At 42.2% G+C, this 24,965-nt stretch overlaps 1 protein-coding gene across 1 annotated transcript; it reads right to left on the reverse strand.

Moving 5' to 3' along the window:
- Positions 1-22,161: 22,161 nt before the first annotated feature.
- Positions 22,162-24,679, reverse strand: c11orf87 (chromosome 11 open reading frame 87). Its single transcript, NM_001079309.1, is given in 2 exon segments — positions 22,162-23,742; positions 24,628-24,679. A coding segment is annotated over 1 exon segment (462 nt). The 5' UTR covers positions 23,644-23,742; positions 24,628-24,679; the 3' UTR covers positions 22,162-23,181.
- Positions 24,680-24,965: the final 286 nt, after the last annotated feature.

Genomic DNA, 24,965 nt, shown 5'->3' on the forward strand with positions numbered 1-24,965 from the left:
ATGTTCAGTTCCCACCTCCAGGTCATTAATAAACAAGTAAACAATCAAAAGGCCAAAGACAGATGACTGCGGTACTTACTAGCAGGGGTCTGTCCAATTAAAAAATGTTCCATTTTCCACCACTCTTTATAATCATTCAGCCAGTGCTCCAGGCCAACATTCCTTAATTTATTAATTAACCCTTTGTGAGGTACTGTATCAAATGCTTTAGCAAAGTCTAAGTAGATCACATCCACTGCCATTCCAGATTCAAGATTCCTGCTCATCTCCTCATAAAAGGCAATTCAATTCGTAGTTCTTAGTTTTTATCAGGTATACTATAGAAGAAGGGTTTTCATGTGCCCAAAGATTTCTTTGACTGTAAAGGTCCCCATACACGGGCCGATTCTAGCTGCTAAAATGGGTCCCTTAGACCGATTCGGCAGCTAATCGACCCGTGTATGGGCACTACCGATGGGCCTGCCTGACCTATATCTGGCCTGAAATTGGGCAGATCTCGAGTGGGCAGGTTAGAAAATCTAGTCGGATCGGGGACCGCATCGGCTCGTTGATGCGGTCCCCGGACCGACTTTGCCTATACCCGTCGTTATAATTCGATCGAATTATCCTGGATTCTCCCAATTTCGCCCACCCGTAGGTGGGGATATTGGGAGAAGATCTGCTCGCTTGGTGACATCTTCAGGAAAAATATCCTTTTGATTATATTTAATAAATAAAATATGAACATGTGTTTTGGTGCTATGTGTATTTCATTGTGTTGCACTGTGTATCAGACACATTAAGCATAGGTCATAAACATAAAAGACACATTCTTAAAATTTTTAGAAAGTCTATATTTCATACAAAATCATGTTTTTGCAGGTTTCCCCCTCTAAAGCATAAAAAATAAGGTATGGGTAAAATAAAAAAGATTAAGCGGTCAAGCAAACTGGTACAGCAGAATCTTCTGATTAACTGCTTGACCTATAGATTAGTAGAATACAAGCCTAGATACCGAACAAATTGGCAAACATTGGGTTCTAATAGGTTTGGGTGTTTCATCTACATCTTTGGGGCATGTGGTTTATGGCTATTTGTAGGTAGTTACATGTCATGTAACGCTTATAAAGGTTGGGATTCACAGACCATTGCATCCTGGGAATTACTAGCTGCAGGACCCATTAGTAAATTACGAATCGCAGATTTAGAATTATAGATTAAGGAACACTGATCATAAAGTGCTGGTAAAGCCATTTATTTATTCATTTATACCTTCTCCTATTGATAAATGTATAAACATTCACCTTTTAATATGTCCATTAGACAAGTACAAAGGGAGCATAGGAATAAGTGTAGCGTAGGAATAGTGGCGCGTTTATAGCCACCGAGTCCAATATTGATATTGATCCTGCCATTTGGAATGAGTTGGGTTCACAAGGCTAATGTGACTTTTGGTATTTCAGGGATAGAGTTAACAAAGAGCAATTATGTAGAAGACAGGGGAAAAAATTATAAAATCAATGGGAAAAAAATAAGTTCACTGTGGTCCTTATGTATGTGACTTGAGAAGGGAGCAATTGCATAATCCATCACAGCGTAGGTCGGAAAGGTTTAAGCACAGCCTTTCCAGCCATTTCTTAGAGATGCTGCGGATGTAGATGGTTGGAATCTTCCATTGTCTTCTTTAGAATGACCTCCATGGTACAGAAAAGGGGGGCCTGGGGCTCTCCAAATCCCCAGCAATAGTTATGGATACACAGAATATAGCACCATTGTCCCTGCTAAATCAATACCTCCCTCACCTCCAGCTTCGGAATTAGTCTCGCTTGTTCACCAGGGAGGTCCCACTACCAATATTTCCTAATGAACTCCCCCTCCGTTTATTAGTGTCCTTTCCTCTGTGTTGCCGCTGGGCCTGTCTTGTTGATTCCCCGCACGTCACACTGCTGTTTGAGTGCAGATATGGCCATTAGATAGATGAGTTAATGGCAGGCTATTTAACATTCCATTTATCTTTATACAGTATATTTATCATTAAGCCCAATGATGCACAGAAAACAATGCACACAGAAGTGCTTGGGGAACTGCCTAATTTACTGTAACACTTTGTGTTTAGCAGAGGAAACAAGTACACTGAGACGGTCATGCTTTTCATTATACTTACTAAACCAATTAATGTCCCTTTAATATGATTATGCACATTTACAAGTTAAACTGCTCTTCGCCAGATTAGTCAGAAGGCAATTCTTTAATCAGTTTTGCATTTTTGGCTTTGAGGTTAGTATATTATATGGCATAAACAAAACAAAGACAATTGTTTTCATAAGGGTACTCCAGATTTATGATGGTTGCTTGAGAAAACAGGTCAATAGCAAGGGCCTTTGTAATAGCGAGTGCTACGATTGGTTATAATAACATCGGTCCAGGGACAGGGCAGTGTGTAGTTATAATGTGCAGCTTTGTCATTGAAACCTGTGAATATGCTGATAATGATAACTAAAATCGCTTTATTCATTGAACAGCTGATATTTCCTTGGTAAAGAACCAGGGGGTGTTCTTCCTATGGTTCCCAGAAGGTGGGAATTGTGTGAGGCAGTAGTCAAGCCCTGGGGATGTCATTACAGATGTCCTAGTAGGCTCATTCTAAATGGCTGCTAGGTAAATAATTTGCAGCAGTCAACAGTCTCGTGTATTGGTGTAAGTCTACAGATCTCAAGGCTATGTGAGCTGAATAGATTTAGGGAGCAGGGTTGAAGCAAATGGTGGACTATTCTGAGACTGGGATGTGAGAGTTGGAGGGGAATAGTTGGCTCTTGGTAGATCAGGATCATTGCACAATGGGAATAATGTATTATTATAATTTTATATTTATAAATATATACATTTTTAAATAATAATAGCAATTCTGGTGTCATTAGACCTCCTGTATGGGAAGCAATTTCTTGACAATAGGTGCCTTTTAAAGGACATGTAAACCCCTTGCAAAAAAAATGTAAACAGTGAACAGCCTCTTTCAGATCTTTCCATACCTGAGACTCCAGTTGGCTTTTGCCAAGAAGAACTACTGGAAGTTCTGGTGAGAATAGATGAGAAATACAATACACTAATGACTATAAAAACATCCTAAGGGGCCGAAGTTATGCACCTTTAAGCTTGGAAGCTAAAACTGAGAGGGTTTGAATAGAAGATGAAGGCTAAAAATCATTATAAGATCAAGCACCATTGCTGACGCCCCACCTTACCCTGTATTTGGAAGATCATGGTGGGGCTCTCAGTAGGAACCAAGGCACTTACACATAACTGTACAATTAGCTACTCAAGCCTTATCCTGTTTGCATCATTTTTATGCACCTACAAGAAATACAATGGAATATATTCCTAAATGGCCGTGTTCCTTCCATATAAAGGAGCTCTACTTCATGGTGTCCCCATTGCATATTTATTTTCTATTATCCCGCGAGCTATCCAGAGAGCATAACCTGATTTTATTGATTCCATTAAGGGGCATTTGCCGTTTTTCTTTTATTACATGTTTTAATACAGTTAACATTGTGATTGAGCATTACTCGCCTGCCTTTTCCAATCAGTAGCTGAATGGAATCCGTCGCACAAACAGATCCCTCAGGTGCTTTTGTATGTGAGTGCAAGGAGGCAGCTGCACACTGGGGAAGGATTGAAAGGTCACTCAGACATCAGGACTTGCTGCCTGCTTGTTCTCATATAAAAAAAACACAGTAGTATGGCGGGGGGGGGGGGGGGGGGGGGAGCACCACTGTTCTTTTGTTACACCAGAGAAGCAGCCTATGAAGTGGCCCAGGGGAATAAATAGCCCTGGATCAGCTTTTTTGAGGTATCTGTTTGGGCAAGCCCTTCCTAGTAACCTGCAGGTTTGCACGTTTGCACATTTGGGGAGGCAGAGAATGCTCGTTGTTGTGAATTACTAATAAGTCCAGGGGATACTAAAATGATGGACTTCCTTCTTGGTACCTCCTAGCTCCAATATATTCCTGATTGGTATTTGCATTTATTCTCAATGGTGTAAGACACTAGTTTCCATATTGTCATAGCTTCCCACTGACAGACAAAGATAAAATAAAATAAAGTGTAAGAAAGGAATTCCTAACTTTAAATAAATAGCCCCTGCACCAGTAATGGCCACCAATGCTATCAGCAACTACATACACCTGTAGTATTGGACGTTTTTGGTTCAAGCCTTCCATTGGATGTTCAACCTTTGGTTAAGGTGCCATAACAAGTTTACGGATATCACCCCTCTCACCCCTCTGCTCCACAGTCGGATTTACATAGGAAGTCTCCAGCGGTGGGGAGATTTTTTTTATTTAGAAAAAAAATAATCTATTATTTAGGTACCCCAGGGCCCAACCCTAAAGCTGCTGCCCTTGGATCTGAATGGGTCCTTGGGTGCCTATATATAAATATGGCCCTGCATCTAGGGAAGAAAATAGGCATTCTCCACATATTTCACCCTAATTAACCACAAGCTTTTTTTTTTGTAAAATAGAATATTTTTCACAAATTTCACCTTCAGGCTGAGTACCCCCTGCCCCTGCTCTATTTCCCCTAGGGGGTCACGTCCTACACTTTTACACACTGCTTCAGTATTACCAGCTATCAAGGAATGAAGCCATCAGAGAAATGCATAAAAACCTGAGTCACGTTATCCCTGAATTGTTTTCAGAGGTGGATTTCACTTTTGGCCTTGGGTGGAACACTAAACATGGGTGTCCAGCTTCTCTCCCAAAAGTTCTGGGCTACTTTATTTATGCAGTGTTCTTGCAATAGAGGTGATCTTCTAATTCCCTTGGGCATATAGGACTGGTAGAGGACAAACTGGTCCTTGAATCCCCTTTCCTCATTCCTCTTGGTCCTCCTGGACACCCCATAAGGGTAGGATGAGGAAGGTGGCTTGGTCTGAGCCAGCATTCAGCCATCTGTCTGTTGCTGGGAGGTTATCCATTTCAGGTATACCGTGTATTTTCAAAGGTTATTCAGTGTAACAACCACTGTCCTGTTTTTCCAGACTATAAGGCTGGGATCCTCAACCATTTTCACTTGTGAGCCACATTCAGATGTTAATAGTGTTGGGTAGCCACACAAGCATGAAAAAAGTTCCTTGAGGATGCTAAATAAGGGCTGTGATTGGCTATTTGGTAGCCACATGTGGTCTGCTGGCCTGCAGGAGGCTCTGCTTGGAGTAAAACTGTGTCTCTGGGCTTCCGAAACTTGTCTCCAAACCAGAGATTTAAAAATGGCACCTACTGTAAGGCCCCTGGGAGTAACATCAAAGGGGGTGGTGAGCAGCATTTTGCCCCCAAGCCACTGGTTGGGGATCACTGTTATAAGGGAACTAGGACTGTGGATCATGAATTGTTGGGTACTTCATTGGGTTTATATATTTTTATTTATCCAATTGCTGGGGTTAAATAATTGCAGAAGTCAGAAATCATTAAAGGGGAAGTTCACCTTTAAAGTTGCTTTTTGTATATATAGAGGAAACTATTATAGAATATTTTCCATTAGTCCTCATTGTATATTTTGTGAAGTATGATGGACAGCACAGCGGGTGGCAGCGGGTGGCAAATTCAATTCTGACTTGGGCACTATCTACATGGAGTTTGTATGTTCATTGTGGGTTTGCTCTGGTTCACTTCAAAAACATTCAGGTAGGTTCATGGGCTCCGGATAAAACTGGCTGTGTGAATTTGGGAGAGTGTAGAGAGTGTTATTCTGAAACAATTTGCAATTGGTCTTGTTTTTTTTATCTTCCGTGGTTATTGAATTATTTAGCTTCAAATTACCCTAGCATCCAGGCAGTGTGGATGGAAGTGTGTCTGAATAGAGAGCTTATTATAATTATTAACATTTATTTATATAGCGCCAACATATCCCGCAGCGTTGTACAATAAGTGGGTTTCATACATTGGACATACAGAGTAACATATAAAGCAATCAATAACCGATACAAGAGGTGAAGAGAGCCCTGCCCAAAAGAGCTTGCAATCTACAAGCTTAGTAATGAAAAAGAATAATAACAATGTAATTGTTGCCTCAAAGATGATAAAGATAAAAACTGAATACCTATTGAAAAGTTGCAAAAAACATACTAAAAGTTAATGTAAAGCTGAACCACCCCTTTATTTTGTATTAATCATCTTTCTATTATACTTACTCCTATCTATCATACACGCTTGTTTCTAGGGTAATTACATCTTAGCAACCAGATAAAATTGCAAGACTGAGAGCTCCAGAACAAAAAAGCAATTTAGCAAAATGAAAAATAGAGTGACCCCTGATAATAGCAAACTGAAGCAACGGTATTTATGCAGCTAAATTCCTCTGATTCCTGTTGTAACTGGCCCCTCTGATATACGCGATATACAGATCCTTTACATTGCCGCTACAAACTGCCAGAAGGACACAATGATAAATGTATGAATCCCAAAGGCATCATTTTAACCCAAGAAATACCCAGAAGCCCTGCCTTTGCAGCCTGTGGAGCTGAGCCAGCCGAGTCGCTTGGTTTGCACAGGAACTTCTAATTGATATTATTTCTTACTTTAGAGAGCTGCCATGGTGAATGTATTGCCGTGTCACTATGAGTTAGTAGATAATGTGGCGTGGATGTTAACTTTGTTCATTTTGTAATAAATGTAGATTAAAATAAACGGTGAGGCTGAGCATGTTCTACACGCACTGTATATCAGAACAAATGCCCGGCCTTACATCCATCCATTAATAACTAAATACGAAGACAGAGAAAAGTTTAACCCAAACCAACTTTAGTTTGTGAGGCTGGGGCGGGCTGTTATGGCCCAGGCAGACTCTGCTGCACACTAATGGGGTGAGCTGGAGGGAGGGGCATTGCCGTTACATGCCCTGCCCCTCAATAGGTTTTACCGCTTATTTACATTGCCCATTCTGTGTGCAAAAAAGTTCAGAATGGTAAATTTTTTTTGTGTGGGGCATTGTCAAAATAACCATAGACCTCCATACTCTGTTTCAAAGTCTGTGACTCCCTTCACTAATACAAAGTTGTATTAATAAGGGGTGGGAAAGGGCAGATAGATGTCCCCCCTCCTACCCCCTACTTTCTCTTTACCTTGTACATAATTCAGCCACAAATAAAGAGCAGCCAAGCGAGCAGAGGGAAGGCGGCAGGAGCAAAGAGAAGGGAGCGTATATGTTTGAGTTTATAAGCCAGGGCCCCCGAATAGTTATTTGTGGCACTACTTAGTTACACCACTAACTAACAGGCATGCTTTTGCCCTCCTTAGCACTCATTCTACAATTTCCTTATGTGCTGCACGCTAAAGTGAATGCAAAGTTAAGTTGAGCATATTAACACTATTTTTTAAAAGAGAAGGAAAGGTAAAAACTAAGTAAGCTTTATCAGAAAGGCCTATGTAAATACCGCCATAAACACTTACAGTAATGCTGCATTGAGTCCTCTATCAAAAGAAACACAGGATTTCTTGTCTCTTTTTTTGTAAACATGATGTTCCAGTGTCTGACTTCCTCTCTCAGAGACATCCTTAATTCCTGAGGCCAGAGTCTGTGCAGTTCTCTCCTCTCTCCTGCTCCCCCTCCCACCAGAATGCTAAGAACTCCCCCCCCCCCCCTTAGGAATATGTGATCTGAGCTATAAGGGCTAGACTGCAGGCAGGAAGCTACATAAAATGGCAGCTGCTATCTTAAGCAAACAGAGAAAGCTTCTAAAGCTGTTTACTCAGGTATGGTAATGGTTTCTGCAAAATAAATATATTGTTCTAGGTGGCACTAATGTGGCAAATCTATTGGCAGTAAAATGCAAAAACGACTTTCCTTCTCCTTTAAAGGTACTTGTGCCCAAACACGCTCCTTGCACTTTTGCATAGTCATGCTGCCCACCAATGCACCAGCCCAGCCTGCTAGGATGAACAGTTCTGGTGAACCCTTAAATAACCATCATCCTGGATGTAGGAGTCATTTCAGGGTTCCCCATAGGGTTGTGCACAACAGCCATAAGAGTGTTGCAGTAAGTTACTCACATGCTAATTAATCTGGGGCAAGGTGCAGAGCAAAGGTATGGCCCAGACATAGGTGCTTTCTAAAAGAGGAGAGATTTTGCACCATTTAGTAAATGTGCTGTCCAACATGTACATGCAGTGGCAAAACTATGCCACAAATGTCACACAGCATGTTGGAGGGCCAGTTTGAATAAAAAAGATGATGTCGTATAGTGAAGTCTATGGAGCCTCTAAGAAGACTGAAAGGGCCATAAAAATCCTTTGAAGGGCCACATTCAGTCAATGGACCTCTAATTGTACAACCCTGCTCTAAAACATTTGCCTTTTGCCAGCCTGTGCCTGGGACATTAATAAACATGGTCCCAATTCCCTTAGTGAATCTAATTTTTCTTAAGTCTCTGTGTAGATGGCTGTTCTGTATATACCCCATTATCACTCTTGGCTACAGTTCATTAGGGCTATTGCTAAAATAAATGATAAGAAGAATCTGAGAGTATGGGGTCTCTGGGGAATGGACTGAAGTTTGCTTACTGAGCAGTGTCTGTAACCTTGAAGTAGGTCCCTATAGGCTAGAACAGAGCTGTCTAAATGGTGGCCCGTGAGCTGGATATGGCCCTCCAAGGTATCTGATTGCCGTTGGGCTCCATAGACTGCTGTGTATGTAATCATCAATTTGATATAACTTGGCCCACAAACAAGTAGTTTGTCAATTAATGCCCACTACATGGGAAGAGCTGGGCAGCAATGGGCTAGAATTTGCAGTATCAGAAGTAGCATGAGTGTGTTGTTAAATTTCCTTTGCTATAATACACACATTCCCATATGCTGCACATTTATATAATTATTTAATCCCTCATCTTTGTCTCAGGCTTTGAGCACTATAGAAGGGAACCTCTGCTGCTTGGTGAACTGTCCCTTTGCCCAGTATGTGAGGTACTAAGCTTTGTATCTGTGATCTGTCCTTTGTCCAATGCAGAGATATACTCAACCTCATTTACTACTGGAGGGCAGTGCACAAAGTGTAATTTTGCCACTCAGATCACCATGTTTTTTCCCACAATTTAGCAATCTTTCCCAGAATTCTAGTGTCATTTCATCTGTTGTACCTGTATGTTTTCATACAGTTGCAAGTTATGGCTAGTATTTTCAGAGTGAGGACGGTACCATTACTGGCGTGCCACTGCTTGGTGTCAATAAAGGCATAGAGAGCAACTTGCATGGCTAGAAGGGACCTCATTGCAACTGTACAGAATCACAAGGAGCATAATTGAAAGAAAATACCTTTTATGAGTGGCATCAACTCACACACACATTTGCATTCATTTTAATGCAATGCACTTGTACTTGAGGTTGAGAGTCAGGCATCATATATTTTATTTTAACTGCACTCTGTCAGGCCTAGACTTGCAATCTGTGAATTGAGATACAAAGTTTCTCAAACGTAATTAGATAAGTAGGTTTTTGGCTGAGAACCCAGAATACTCAACACCTGCACTTATAATTATAACTAATAAGCTACAAAGATCTCTTGGGGGAACTGAGACTTGCAGCTTAAATGGCAATTAAACCTTCATTGCAATTAAACAAGACCCCAAACCCCCCAAAATGTGTACATAACTGGCAAAATTTTGTAAAATGGGAGTGGCATTTAGGGGTTGTGGTCACATAAGTGGGGGTGGCATTTCTTTTTGTCCCTCCTTGCATTTTTCAAATGTTGGTAGGTATGCCAGAGGGGCTGCTATAAGATGCCAAAGATGACAGACACTTTTTTTTGGGCCTGGGGGCTGTTTGGGCCTCTGTTCTTGAAATGCCAGGGCCTATTTTGAGTCCCAGTGAGGGCCTGCACTCTGTTGTTTATGACTCCCCATATAATAACTGTACCATGTACCTGTGCATTCCTGGGAAAGCTGTTTAATATTATACAGAAGCTTTATTTACATATATTTATCACTGATAAGAACATTTGCATTAAGCCCCTGCTGCAGCTCGCACGATGTTAACATTCTTTGTAGTCATCAGATCAGCTGCCTCATGTTCTGCGGGTTGTCACATGTAAAGCATCTGAAATCTGGAAATCTGCACTCAGCTAAAATATATTTATTCCCTGACAGGTCCCTTGGACTCGCTAAGGGAAGCACCTGCCGCCTACTCTTACCTGCCGGGAGGGCAAATCCTCTGTTGTCCCCAGGGTCCTAATATTCGGGGCCCTGACTTATAAATAGTAATATTGATAAATATTTTCTGCCCCAAGGTGGAGTATGTAGGAGGAGCTAACAGCAATGAAAATCCTTGGAAATTTTTTGTAAAGGCACCAGGCATTATGGAAACTAGCATTCTCAGCAGTCTTATCACTCCTGGACAACTTGTGATACCTTGGAGCAGACTGATGCTATATACCAGGGATCCCCAACCTTTTTTTTACATGTGAGCCACATTCAAATGGCCAAATAAGAGGTATGATTGGCTATTTGGTAGCCTAAAGGAGACTCTGTTTGGCATTAAACCTGGTTTTTATGCAACCAAAACTTGCCTCCGAGCCAGGAATTCAAAAATAAGCACCTGTTTTGAGGCCACTGAGAGCAACATCCAAGGGGTTGGTAAGTAATATGTTGCTCACTTCTATATACATATATATATATGGTCCAAATCAGACCTAAAGGAGTCTATGAAAAGAGAGTGCAGGTAAGAGAGACCAAATTGCTGTGCCTACTGTATAGGCAATGTCATAGACTCTCAAGCAGGGAGGGCTGGAGCTGCTGTATTTTGGGCCAGTGCCACCCTAGGTACCAGCCCTAAGTGTGTCCTCAGCTGTGACGTCATGTCTGGTTGCATGTGACATTGCTTCCACTCATGCGCTATCATGTGCCTAATACCCCTAACCTCCCCACCTCCACTGCTGAATTTAGACAGAAAATATCTGGTGCCTGGGGAGAATTTTTTTTAATACAAAAAATACAATATATAGGCACCCAATCTCTCTTGTCTACGCAGGGCCGTATTTATGTATAGGCACCTGAGGGCTGTGTCTAGGGCAGCAGCTTTAGGCGGGTGGCCCTCAGATGCCTTCAGTTTAAAGTGACTGAGAACCAGCCTTCAGTCCCTTTAAACTGAAGGCTGGTTCTCTTTGCTCGAGCCTTTCTCATTGTGTCAGGCAGAAGTAAGTCGAAGGTGCATTAATATTCCCAATTTCCCTATACAATACTATGATGAATCGACTACTTTGACAGTTTGCTAATTATGACATTTGCTTGGTATCTACTTGTTGTGCTCAACTTCAATAAAGGCTTGTTAACCTGACTACACTTTACACTCAAGCACAGGCTCACACTTAAATTTCTTATTGTGGTGGAAGTAAATGGGCAATACACATATTTAAGTTACATATTGCTTCTTCTGATGCTTCATATATCCTTCAGTTAGAAATATAACGGAGCTGAGAATGGTATAGTTCGTATGTTTGCATCTCCCCCACCCTCAGGAAATCTCTAGTTTTATTGCAAGGACATGTAAACTACTCTGTACTTTCCTGAAAATGTTCCCAGATACGGCACAACAATTGCATACAAAAGTTATGGAAAATTTGGGGACATGCTGGGGACAATGCTTAGATATAATAATGATCCTAAGATGTCCACCTTTTTATTATAAGATTTGCTCAACCCTCCACTCTGCCCTAACCATGATTTAGTCAGGGAAAGCGAACTACTCCAATTAAAGTAAGACTAAAGTAAAATAATACATGTCTTCAAGGTGCTTTTTTGTGCCAATACAGGGTCATTTTAATAAATGGGCAAAAGGGGCATTTGCCCAGGGCCCACCAGGATAGGGGGCCCACTACCACACCTTTCATCTGGAATGCAGCAGCATCCTGCAGAGATGGCAGAGTTGGAAGAGCTCTACAGTATTTTAATTTATTTACCTTTTTTCTTGTGGCATCACCATTTTGTCATTTATTCTGCCCCCAGGGCTGTTGGTCCAGGGCGACACACCTGGAGATCATGCCTACTTCAGTAAGTGCAGACCATTTCAGTAAGTGCAGACCATTTCAGTAAGTGCAGACCGTTTCTTCCCTGCCTGCCTTATTATACTATTATATATTGATTTTTGGTGCTTGAGGGTTATTCTATCACAACTTTCTTGGGGCAATGGGGGCCCACCAGTGAATCTTTGCCCAGGGCCTGCTGTTACCTTCCCTGCCTATCTGGGATGTTCCTTTCCCAAATAGACTATAAAAGCAGCCATAATGTGCTCTATGGTATGAAGATAAAAAAGCTCCTACATACAGAATAACCCATGGTCCAACAATTCTTTTAAATATGTTACATTTGCCTGTAAGAAAGGGAGACATTGTAGTTAATAAAACTGAGCAAATGGCACTAGAGAGCACATTATGGCTGCATTTATAGTCTCTTTGGGAAAGGGACATGCTGCAGAACTTGGTGAAATCAGTTTTTGTTAACATTACAGTCAGTACAACATAAGCTCCATTAGGCATCACTAGCCGGAAGTGGAAGTGATTCTGCTGCTATAACAAACGGTGGGTTTAAATGATATTATTCTGACAGTTACTTACTTTCATACATACTAATTCTCCATTTACTAATATCTAACATTGACAGGTGTAGGACGTCCCCCCACGACTCAGTCAAAGTGGTGAGCTTACACGCTGCCAAGCCACTTATCTTCTTCTTCCTTCTTCTTCCGCCTCCCTTTGTCACCAAGAAGAACAGAGATTACAATATCTGAGAGATTCAGGAGTCAGGGCTTTGGCTAAACTGAATCAATAGGTTGCTGAGTTGCTGTGTCTGCAGGCACAGGGAAATAAAGCATTAAATGTATGGGCCTTTAGGGGGCTGAGTTTAATACTGGGAACTGGATGAACCATTTTGTTTAATAAAGTATGACTTTTTCTCAAGTAAAATAAGTTTAAGTAACTCGGGTGATATTAAGGACCCGTGGGTCCCAGTACCATAGTCTTATCATCTTCTAACATTAACCCCCCAATCACTACCATTTTTTGAATCCCACCCTCTCTTTTACCTCATGGTGGGTAGAACTGACCCACTCTTACTGAACTTGTTGCCCTAATCTTCCAAAAATGCAAAGTCTTTGTTGACTTGAGATTAAAGGAAAACTATACCTTCAGAATGAATACTTAACTAACAGATAATTTATATTATAATAAGTATGCAATTAAAGAATCTTATCAAGCTCATATATTCATGTCAGGTGTCAGGTCACCTGACAGGAAATGCAGGTTCTGACTGTAACAGGAAGAAGTGAGGGAGTAAAAGACAGAACTCTGTCCATTCATTGGCTGATGTAATTTAGTTAGGGTCGCCCCTTTTTCCCCATAACACTGGCCCTCAGGTGAGGGGCAGAACGTGCTTTGGGCGTGGGGCTGGGTGGGAGTAGAGGCAAGGGTAAAGGACACTGATTAGGGTAAAGGGTTCACCTGTAATTAACTTTTAGTATGATGTAGAGGGTGATATTCTGAGACAATTTGCAGTTGGTCTTTATTTTTTATTACTTATGGTTTTCCAGTTATTTAACTTTTTGTTCAGCAGCTATCTGGTTTCTATGGTTCAAATGACACCAGCAACTAGGCAGTGGTTCGACTGAGGGACCAGAATATGAATACGAGAGCCCCTCAGTAGAAAGTTACTGTAAATTAAAAAAATGACAATAGCAATAAAACAGTAGCCTCAATAACCAATAGTTTATGGGCTTCTGTGGTCAGTGACTGCCATTTGCAAGCTGGGAAGAGTGAGAAGAAGAAAGCAAATAATTCAAAGGCTATAAAAAAATAAAGACCAATTGACAATTTACTGAGAATCGACCATTCTATAACATACAAACGTTAACTTGAAGGTGATCTACCCCCATAAGAAAGTGCAGCAGGTAGAAAAGGAATATATATGTGGATGACAGGTTGCCTGTTCCCATATACATTATTAACATTAACAGGAGTGTCAGTGGGTTCAGTGGGATACATAGATGGCTGTTAGTGTATTTTTGGAATGAAGGAAACACTAAGCTGCTCTAAACAGATCCACCTGGGCCCTGATCCTCAGCGCTCCCCTTCCAACACCAAATAGACACTCACATTCCCCACATCCCCCCCCCATGAAAGTGTTTCATACTATAAATCGTATAGCTCCCACGTTCCCCCAGCAGGACCAACTCTGTGGGAGAGTTCATTGTGATGTCCTATATCTGAGCCCTGATTTATGGTGACAGGATTCAAACACTTACAATTCACTGAGCTGCAAAAACTCTCCCCGCATTGCTATGGAGAGCGCCAAGGATAATATGCATGTATATTTAATATATTAACACATTCATTATTTAAAATATTTTTTTTCTTCTTTCTTGGTGGGAGGCAGAACTGATGCATGCAGATGATTTCTATGGAATCGCTGCTTTGGGTTTTGTTAGGATTTTTTACTCCCAGCAGTGCAGTGTTATTTTCATTCTATTCGTACAATAAATGTGAAATTCTAATATATATGTGACACTCAGCTATTTGTTCTTAGTAGAGAGTACTCCTGCTTGATTTTTTTCTATTGAGGAAAGCAGGTACGGTCCAACCTACTCCATTGTTGGAAGGAACCATGGGTGAAAATCTGGCAAACGAAACATGGAGGTTGCACTCACAATTGCACTTCACACTTGATATAAATGAGCCCTTGTATTTTTTTAAAGGGGATGTTTGCCTTTGTTAAAGTACAGCATGGAGCTTGATTTTCTGAGCCAATCTGCAATTTTTCTTCACTTCTTATTTTCTGTGATTTTGTAATTATTTTACTTTTTGTTCAGCAGTTCTCCAATATGGAATGTTAGCAGTTATCTGTTGCTAGGGTCCAAATTACCCTAGCAACCAGTATAAGAGACTTAAGGTTCCCATACACGTGAAGATCCGCTGGCTTGGTGAGGTCACCAAGCGAGCGGATCTTAACCCAATATCCCCACCTACGGGTGGGCGATATCGGACAACATGTAGGCTAATTCGATCGTTTGGCCCTGGGGCCAAATGATCGAATTATAATGGCGGCAATGGGGCAGTTGGTTCGGGGACCGCATCAATGAGCCGATGCGGTCCCCGATCTGACTAAATCTTTTAACCCCGATCGATATCTGGACAATTTTAGGCCAGATATGGGTCGGGCAGGCCCCTTGTTCCTGCCCCTACATGGGCCAATAAGCTGCCAAATCAGTCCAAGGAACCGATATCGGCAGCTACAATCGGCCCGTGTATGGCCCCCTTTAAATATGAATAGCGGAGGGGCTGAACAGAAAGATGAATAAGAAGTACAACTGTAGCCACGCAGAGCAATCGTTTTTAGGCTGCCGGGGTCGGTGACCCCCATTTGAAATAATTCCACAACTATAAGAAATAAGAATAGAATTAGCCATTCTATAACACACTAAAAGTTACCTTAAAGGTGAACCACCCCAATGCGGGGCTTTTAAATAATTATAGTATCAGTAATATCAGTGTAAGCAGCTGTCCAATACACATTCATTAAACATTTCCAATGGTTGTAAAATGATTTGCAAATGTAATTGCCTATTGAAAGCAGCAGTTTGCATTCTTTGCACTGCTGGTTCTGACTCTGACTTTAAAATCCAGCAGAAACCTGCTGATCAACAGACCTAGAGGAGAACTGCCTTCTGCTACACTGAGAGAACAAAAAGGGATACCCAAACGCTGCTTTCTATAGCAATTACATTTACAAATACCCTTAAATCTGCTGAAAACCTCATGAATGAATGTATAATGGAGCACCGCCTAGAGTGATGCTATCTTTCATTAAACAAACATTTTTTGGGTGGAGTTTCCCTATAAGCAAAAAAATATATTTCAATCACAACCCTCAAACAGCCCCCCAAAGAATGAAGAAAAACATTAGCCAATCTCTTATGCAACAAAGTGAAGCCAGCTACTCAACACATTTTATACTGAATCCCATTCATTACATCAGGTGTTCAGCCTATACCCATGATCCCCAACCAGTTACTCGTGAGAAACCTGTTGCTCCCCAACCCCTTTGATGTTGCTCCCAGTGGCCCCAAAGCAAGTCTTCAATTTTAAAATTCTGGCTTGGAGGCAAGTTTTGGAAGCATAAAGACCATGTGAACTGCCAAACAGGGCCTCCTGTAGTCCTCCAGTCCACATTGGGCTATCAAATAACCAATACCAGCCCTTAATGGTCACCCCATAGGGAACTTTTTTAAGCTTGCATTGGTCCCCAACATGTTTTATATTTATATGTTGCTCAGGGATAAAAAAGGTTAGGGTTAGTCTATACCAGTGATCGCCAACCAGTGGCTCAGGGGCAACATGTTGCTCACCAACCCCTTGGATGTTGCTCTCAGTGCCCCCAAACCAGGGAGTTATTTTTGAATTCCTGACTTGGGGGCAAGTTTTGGTTGAATAAAAACAAGATTTCCTATCAAATAAAGCCCCCTGTAAGCTGATAGGGTGCATAGAGACTGCCTAATAGCCAATCACAGCCCTTATTTGGCTCCTCCATGAACTTTTATGATGCTTGTGTTGCTCTCCAAGTCTTTTTACATTTGACTGTGGCTCACGAGTAAGAAAGGTTGGGGATCCCTGATCTATACAGTCTGGTTCATGTTGTCAGAACATAGTTACTGCTCTCTGATGCCTGTAGGATTAAATAATCCATGAAAGTAGTTTGCATGCCTGCCCAATAAAGCAGTACAGCTTGGAACTTTGAGCTTTCACTCATTGGTTGAACAAGATATGGGCGCTCATGGAAATCAATTGCTTTCCTCACTATTGGTGCCCACACTCCAATAGTTTTTTTTTTTTAAAAATAGCCCCCTAGTTTGAAAAAAAGGTGATTTGTAGATAAAAAACATGGCAATGTACATTGCAGCATGTTCCTAAATGACCCTATCTATTTATCTATCTATCTATTTATCATCTATCATCTATCTATCTATCTAACATATCTATCAGTCTATCTCTTCAGTGACAAGAATAATAATCAGAGTATATCTAGTATAAGTAAATCTAAAGCAACTGGACTTGTTTGGTAATCATTGAAGACGTTTCACTACTCATCCGAGCAGCTTCTTCAGTTCAACTGACTGGTATGGGAAGTCCTCAGCATATATACTCTTCCACTAATCCAATCCACCAATTCACAGTGGCACATTGTAACTCTTTAGAGAGATGGCACATGGAGTGAATGCTGTGGGGTTACTGTGATAGGATTACCATGGTATGATGCAACTCATAGAGACTTGTAAGAGTTGCATGAATGAATGTGAAGTGTTCTGAAACTGCCGGGGTTCAGATGTTAGAACAGCATTGTATTTAGCAGTCAGGTGGTGTTGAAAGCTCCCGCCTCTGTTTAGAGATGGCTTCTCCACCTTAACATTAATGGCCTCTTTTACACCTTGTTCAAACCAGTGGTCTTCTTTGTCCAAAATTTGGACATTGCCATCTTCAAAGTGGTGTCCCTTGTCTTTTAGTTGTAGTGGAAGAGTTTATATGCTGAGGACTTCCCCTACCAGTCAGTTGAACTGAAGAAGCTGCTCGGATGAGTAGTGAAACATCTTCAATTATTACTCAACAAGTCCAGTTTCTCTAGATTTACTTATACTAGATATACCATGACCTGGATGAATGAAAATCTTCACAGTCAATAATTAGAGTACTGTAATTAAATAAGGGACTTCAATATTCTTTACAGAGCAACTGCAGTTTACTGGTACACCCATAAGGTTTTTTCTGAATGAAGTAGATGAGAAAAAGATACAGTAATACCTAATGTGATATAATGATAATATGGTATTGGCCAGGCAGTCTGTGTGTCACTTTTCTGAAGGAAGGCATAGCTTATATTACAGATAAGGGAATGGTTCTACAGGGTGTCTCTACAGTCTGGAAAAAAAGCATTACAATCTCCATGGATCAATGCAGAGTTTTATGGCCTAATACATTTCTAGAAATAAGTGGGAATTACATTTTGCCAGTGAGTGCCTACACAACAGGTTGGCCAACTGGGACTGAGTAAAGTGATTGTTTAATCATATGAAATATAACTGCTCCTTTGACAACAGAGTGCAGCTTCCATGCGAGCACTTGGTAAATGCATCCGAATATAATCATTTCATCATGACAGAAAACATAACTAAATGCAGAATCTTCATGCTTGGCTTGGGTTGCTTTCCAAGAATTGCGCACCATACAGCCACTTGATGGGTTTATGTAGTATGTATGAGCCTAAGGCTCAAGGACAAACGAGGAGATTAATTGTCCCTTGAATAATCTCCTCCAGCAGTGGCAACTAATCTCCTCGAATGCTTTCCTATTGGCGAGAATGTAAAACGCCATTAGGAAAACATATGTGATAAGTCATATATACAGGTCTGTTCCTGATGTTGTTCCCCTGCAACTCTCTGCACCCCTCTCTGCACCCCCAGTTACCTTTGGCTGTCAGAGAGATGAAGGGAGCTGTAGCTTAACAACATTAGGAAGTGCATGGATGTGCCTACATTACTGACCACATCTGAAAAGCACACCAAATGGTAATTATATATACTAAGCATGGGCCTGTCTAGCTTTCCCTTCAAACCATTTGATTGTTCTTTAGAAAATGCAGGAAACCATAAACTTAACATATTATGTAAGGATCCCTAGTAAAAACTTTCTGTATGATAGATAGATAAATTGATCAATGGGTAGATCATAAACAACTCCATAAAAAGGTGGTAAATAAGTAGATGAATAGATATATACATAGAATGAATAGATGACAGATAATATATAGATAGATCAATGGATAGACATTAACATATACATAGAAAGATATATAGTAAATAAGTGAATGAAAAGATAGCTATTTAAGTAGAATGATATATAATGATATCTATGTTAAAGACAGACAGATAAATAGATAGATAGACAGATAGATAGATAGATAGATAGATAGATTGATAGATAGATAGATAGATAGATAGATAGATAGATAGATAGATAGATAGATAGATAGTGAGCGGATCAGCATAGAGATAATAAGAGATGAATAGAAAGACAGATGATAAATTAGTGAATAAATAGATAGATATATATGTACAATGAATAGAATGGGTAGATAATAAACCAATGAATAAAATATAGACAGTAAATAAGAGGATGACTAAATAGATATATACTTAAAATAAATAGACAGATGATAGATATAAGAAAGATGATTCATTGATAAATAATGGAAAGTTAAATAGGAAATAAGATTGAATTGAAAGATAGCTGTTAAATAAGTGGATGAATAGATAAATATATACACGTAGAATATATTTATGCATACTGTATGCATGTATGTATACAATAAATAAAAAGATGATAGATAGATAGATAGATAGATGATAGATAGATAGATGATAGATAGATAGATGATAGATAGATAGATAGATAGATAGATAGATAGATAGATAGATAGATAGATAGATGATAGATGATAGATGATATAGATAGATAGATCAATAGATGCAGCACTTGCCAGCTATATAGAAAGGGACTTTGCTAAGGCCACACAAAGCTAAGGAAAGAAATGAGGCTTTGTTGTTTCCCCAGTGAAACCAGCACCACTAACAAGCCTGTGCCTGGCACATTGCTGCACACACCGTAGTGACATTTTAGCGCAGTACAGTTGATATTTCCCAGGAAAGCTGACACTGCAGCTCTATTATCATCTCATGTGTGTGTGCTGCTTGGGTTATTCTTTCTTTACCAGCTTGATGGTACTTTTAGCTTTAATGCATACCTATGGCATTGGCACCACAACCGCTGCATCACTCCCAGTGAGCCCAGACAGGTTAGCAATTCTGTGCCAGTACCTCACTATGACTTTCCTATTGGCCCTCTCTATCTTACAATATAGATCTAATCGTGAAGCCTTTGGGATTGATTTTGCTACTGTGTCCTGCTCTTTATGTACCCTTCAGCACATCAGCCAGTAAGGACTGGCGCTCAATGGTACAGCATCAATCAGCCAACATAACACAAGCAATGATGGCCAGGGGGCACCTAACAGTTATTTCTTCAACAAGTACAATCTCCCATAGGAGCTCATTCGTTTGTATCCATTTTAACATTAAATTACATTACAGCGTGAAATCATTCTTCATTAGATAAAACTGCACCAACAACATCTACAGATAAAGCCACGGTTCCGGTTAGCTTGGCTTCCTTATATTAATTACATGGTGCAAATTGCTGCAGAGATAACTATTCACCATAGCCAGATGCACCACGTCTGGGTAACTCTGAATTTATAAACACTTGCTGCACTGTTCAATGCCAGTCAATACTATATTATAGTCCCACAGATCTATTAATACAAATATGGAAAGAATCTAATGATACCTGAAGGTATTGCATGCCCTCATCATTAGTATCCATTTGAAGAAATATGTAGTAAAAAAGGTTATACTGTCCTTTAAAAGACACAGAATTTTCTTTGGCACAGATAAATGGATGGTATAAATCTTTGTCTGAAGGGGGCTGAGAGTTGCAGTTTCACAATAGTTCCAAAAGAGGCCTATTCTGAGCCTGTCAATACCTGGATTTGTGATCTGCTTGCACGCTTAGCAATGGTGTCCCTGTTGGCCAGTGTGTTGGAATAGAGGGACGTACAGAGACTTGGGTTCAGCAGGAGCAGTAGTGCAGAACAGCTCCGACCCATCTCATACATAACAGTGATTTAGGTAACGTTCCAGCCCCACACAGCATCTCCTCATGTCAGACGTGAGAATAATAATAATAAGCAGCCACTGCTTCCGACTCTAACTCAGGGCACAATGAGGAACACTTCTAACACCAGCATCGATTAATATGGATCTAACCTAAAGCCTTGGAAGATTTGTTACTAAGCTACAGTTTTAGTGCTATAATTTATAAGCGTCATTTCCCAACCCTTCTTATCTCTTTGGCACCCCTCCCCCCCCATCTAAGTCTCCAGAATGGATGGGACTCTGAGACCGGTGACATGACATATGGCCAGGGCTCAGGCACTCTGTGCTCCTCGGTGCAGGGAAGGGCATTATATGTATTGCAAGGGTTAGTCTGCATTTACCTTCAGGATAGCACATTTATCATCGTGTGAGTTAGTGACCCTTCAGACGTAGATTGCAGGGGCATAAGAAAAAAACGAAATGCTTTCACGTCTATCATTGAAAATATGAGAGCTACAGTAGGAATGAAATTGATAGAAATTAAATAAAACATATGACTTGAACAGCTTTGAGTGGTAGAAGCCTTCAGGAACAATACACAGACTACATTGCCCCTCTAAGGTGGTTATTTTGATGCTAGGCATCCTATTGGATCAAGGGCCATACAGCTGCCAACTACATGGGTTGCCACGTAGCATGCATCCCTGCTACAAATACGTGGCTCTGAATGAGACCGAGCAGTAACTGCAGCCCCTCTGACTTCCAGATCTGCCAGTGTCTCATCCACAGCTAATGCACAAATGGCATGTTCTGCCCAGGCACACCGACTGCACCCTGGCATCCCTTAAGGTGGCCAAATATCTGCCCAGGTAGACCGACTGCACTCCGGCATCCCTTAAGGTGGCCAAATATCTGCCCAGGTAGACCGACTGCACTCCGGCATCCCTTAAGGTGGCCAAATATACCCAGATGGTTGAGCAAAACTGATAAAACTGAACCAACTACATACATCACCTTTAACTGCAGATTAGGTCTTGCTAGGGTACATTATAATCAGTAAAGTAAAATGAAGCTCTTGTGAAACTATTGCTCAAAGCAGAAGTGGGAAAACTGAGAGTTGTGGTTCACCACAATCTATACCTCAACATGTTAATTCTACTGCACCTACTCTAGAATGCCTTTCTAAACATGGAGTGAGTCTCATTAAAAGATGTGTCAATGTAAAGCACAGCAGGGATATATTTAACTGTTCGGTTACTCTCTGGCTGCCATAGGGGGAAATTGTAGCATAAATCAATGTAATCAGTTACCCATTGCCTATGCACAGCACCACTCGCTCCCATAGAGAGCAGACCCAGCACTCCTAATCCTTCCCCTAGCCTGCAAGCCTATTGGCAGCCCATAAACAGAGCAGGGAAAATGTACAAAAAAAAAATGCAGCAGCTTAAGATAGAAAATTTATTCCTATAACAATAGAAGCTAAATCCATGCTACCGAACTCAGTTTCCTGAGAAACCTCCAATATCAGTAGCAGTATAACATAAACATATGTCAGAGAGAGAGAGAGTGCATAGTACAAGAGCTATGTTTTGCCTCGGTGCCAATTAGGAGTTAACTTAAGGGCACATGTTGTTTAAACATAAAAATTGGGTAACTGCATAACTGCACTTCAGGACTTCACATCACCCAATAATGCTTTAACAAAAAAATAAAAGACTGTATATCTCCATGAACAGGATCAGTTCGGAGAATGAAGCAAAAGGTGCTTGTGGGAAACCTTCAGAATAAAGATGTGGGTCTGAGGCTGCAGGCAGGACATTCTGGCATTCAGCACCGGCACCGGCGGACAGCTCCATAGAAATCAAACGGGGGGGGGGGGGGGGGGGGGGGGGGGGGGGCAAGAAGCAAAGTGCGCTGGTACGCTCCACTACTGGGCTTAAGCTCCACAAGGCAAATATTGTACTTAGAAAAGAAGATTATCAGTAAAGGTAACATGATTTGGGGGTAGGGGGGTTATTATATGCTTGAGCGAGTTTATCTGTTTCTTTATGGAGAATTCTCTCTAGGAAGCCTCAAGCCACAATGGTGCTTTATAGAGCAGACACTGGATCCCACTGTAATATCCCTGGGATTTGGTGTTGGTGGATGGTGTCTAACAGCGAGTGGCTTGGCTGTCGTGTTACTGTATCAATCACCTTCAGATATCTTATAGCGGAGGAGAAATGCGGGTATCCTGTATGAGATCTATGTACAGAGCAAATGGGATTTCCCCCAGGCAGAATGACATTACATTTGGTAGCATTGTGCGGCTCCGTCCCCCCGAAAAAGAATAAAAAAAAGCGAAGCCTTTCATCGCACGTATCATGGGTAACGCAATGTGGTCTCGATCATGCGCTGAAATAGTTCGTTGGAATTAATTCTCCCAATATGTACAGGATATTTAGCGCCTCTCTGTGCATCGGGATCATGACAAGACCACGGATTGCTGCAGGTGTTCTGTAGCTCTGTCCAACCCTGACGCTTCCAGCTGAGGCTCCTCATTAACACTGGCACCCAGATCCAGGCGAATGTGCTCCTTCCTCTGTATGGTAGGGGAGGTAGGACTGCCATGGGTGCCCCCTCTGCCCATTCCATGCAAGTGGCCTCTCTCCGCCTTGGGGCTGCAGTGGTCTCTCTCATACTCCTCCTGAGCCTTCTCTATTTTGCGCTTCTTCATTTTGCTTTTGTGCATATGGAAGGTGCTCAGGGATAGGACCACCAAGCAAAAAATGACGGTCGCCAGGACTATCAGAACCAGAGTGGAGGAGAAGGACTGAAGAAGGGGTTCCACCTCGGTAACGCAGCTGCTGGAGTTGGAGGCAGTGGTCCTGTTTGCCAGACAAGGGGGCACAGACAGCCTCAGCTGCTTAGAGATCCTGGCACTCATTGAGAAGGTTGGCACCACCGCTGGCCTCTTGTACCAACTGGGACACAATCAGAGAAGCAACCGATTCCTTGCACCTTGGCCTCGGTGGTTAATAACTGCCTGCGGGGGGAAACAGGAACGAATTAACGTGATTAGGTTGAAATATGTGCCCCAATCCAGCTCCAATTGCTCCAGTTACCCCCCCTCCCATTCGGATGAGCTGGGAATAATTGCGCCAATGTGCCTGAGGAATCTCATCCAATGACTCCGCACACACAGCCCAGCAGATGCCAAGTTGGACAGGGGAGAAGCCACTAACTGCTCGCCCGAGTCCGTCCCTTTGTCTCCTGCCCAGCCAGCCAGACTAGGCTGCAAAAACACAAGTAAATCAGCGGAAACTTGACAGGGAAAGAGCCATAAGTTACAGCCACTTGCCCTGCCAGCGCCAGGGAGCAGCCATCCCAAAGCGACTCCCCATAGAGCCGGTGTTTCCCTGCGCTGTACCCCATCCAGCCCCGGTGTATGCAGCGCTGTACCCCATCCAGCCCCAGTGTAAGCAGCGCTGTACCCCATCCAGCCCCGGTGAATGCAGCGCTGTACCCCATCCAGCCCCGGTGTATGCAGCGCTGTACCCCATCCAGCCCCAGTGTAAGCAGCGCTGTACCCCATCCAGCCCCGGTGAATGCAGCGCTGTACCCCATCCAGCCCCGGTGAATGCAGCGCTGTACCCCATCCAGCCCCGGTGTAGGCAGCGCTGTACCCCATCCCCTGGCACAGGGGCAGCCCCGGTGAATGCAGCGCTGTACCCCATCCAGCCCCGGTGTATGCAGCGCTGTACCCCATCCCCTGGCACAGGGGCAGCCCCGGTGTATGCAGCACTGTACAGTAGCACCCCCCCATCCTACACTAAGTTAGGGAGCTGGGGGGGGTGCTTGTATTGGCAGGGTGCTGGGGCGCTAGTGGCCGCAGGAAGGCTGGGAGCTAATGCCGGAGCCAGGCGCTTACCTGTGGGTACAGTAATGTCCGTACTGCTGCGGCTCCTGCTCCCACCGCTGGCTGCACAGCACTGAATGAGCGGCAGCTCCGGAGCCCACAGCCTATTGGCTGCCTGCGCTGTGCTGACGTCATTCTGCCACTCTACTGGGCTCCCTCTCTGCCTGTGCCCGGAGCCTGCAGTAATCCCTCAGCTATGGGGGCACCTCTAGCGGAACCCCCACTCACAGGGCAGGGCACCCCAAAACGCAGGAAATACTATGCTATCTATTATCTATCTTTCTATCCATCTATTATCATCTATCTATCATCTATCTCTATCTATCTATCTATCTATCTATCTACCTATT

Source organism: Xenopus tropicalis, chromosome 2 (genome assembly GCF_000004195.4).
Source record: "Xenopus tropicalis strain Nigerian chromosome 2, UCB_Xtro_10.0, whole genome shotgun sequence".
In the NCBI taxonomy this organism is placed as follows: Eukaryota; Metazoa; Chordata; class Amphibia; order Anura; family Pipidae; genus Xenopus; species Xenopus tropicalis.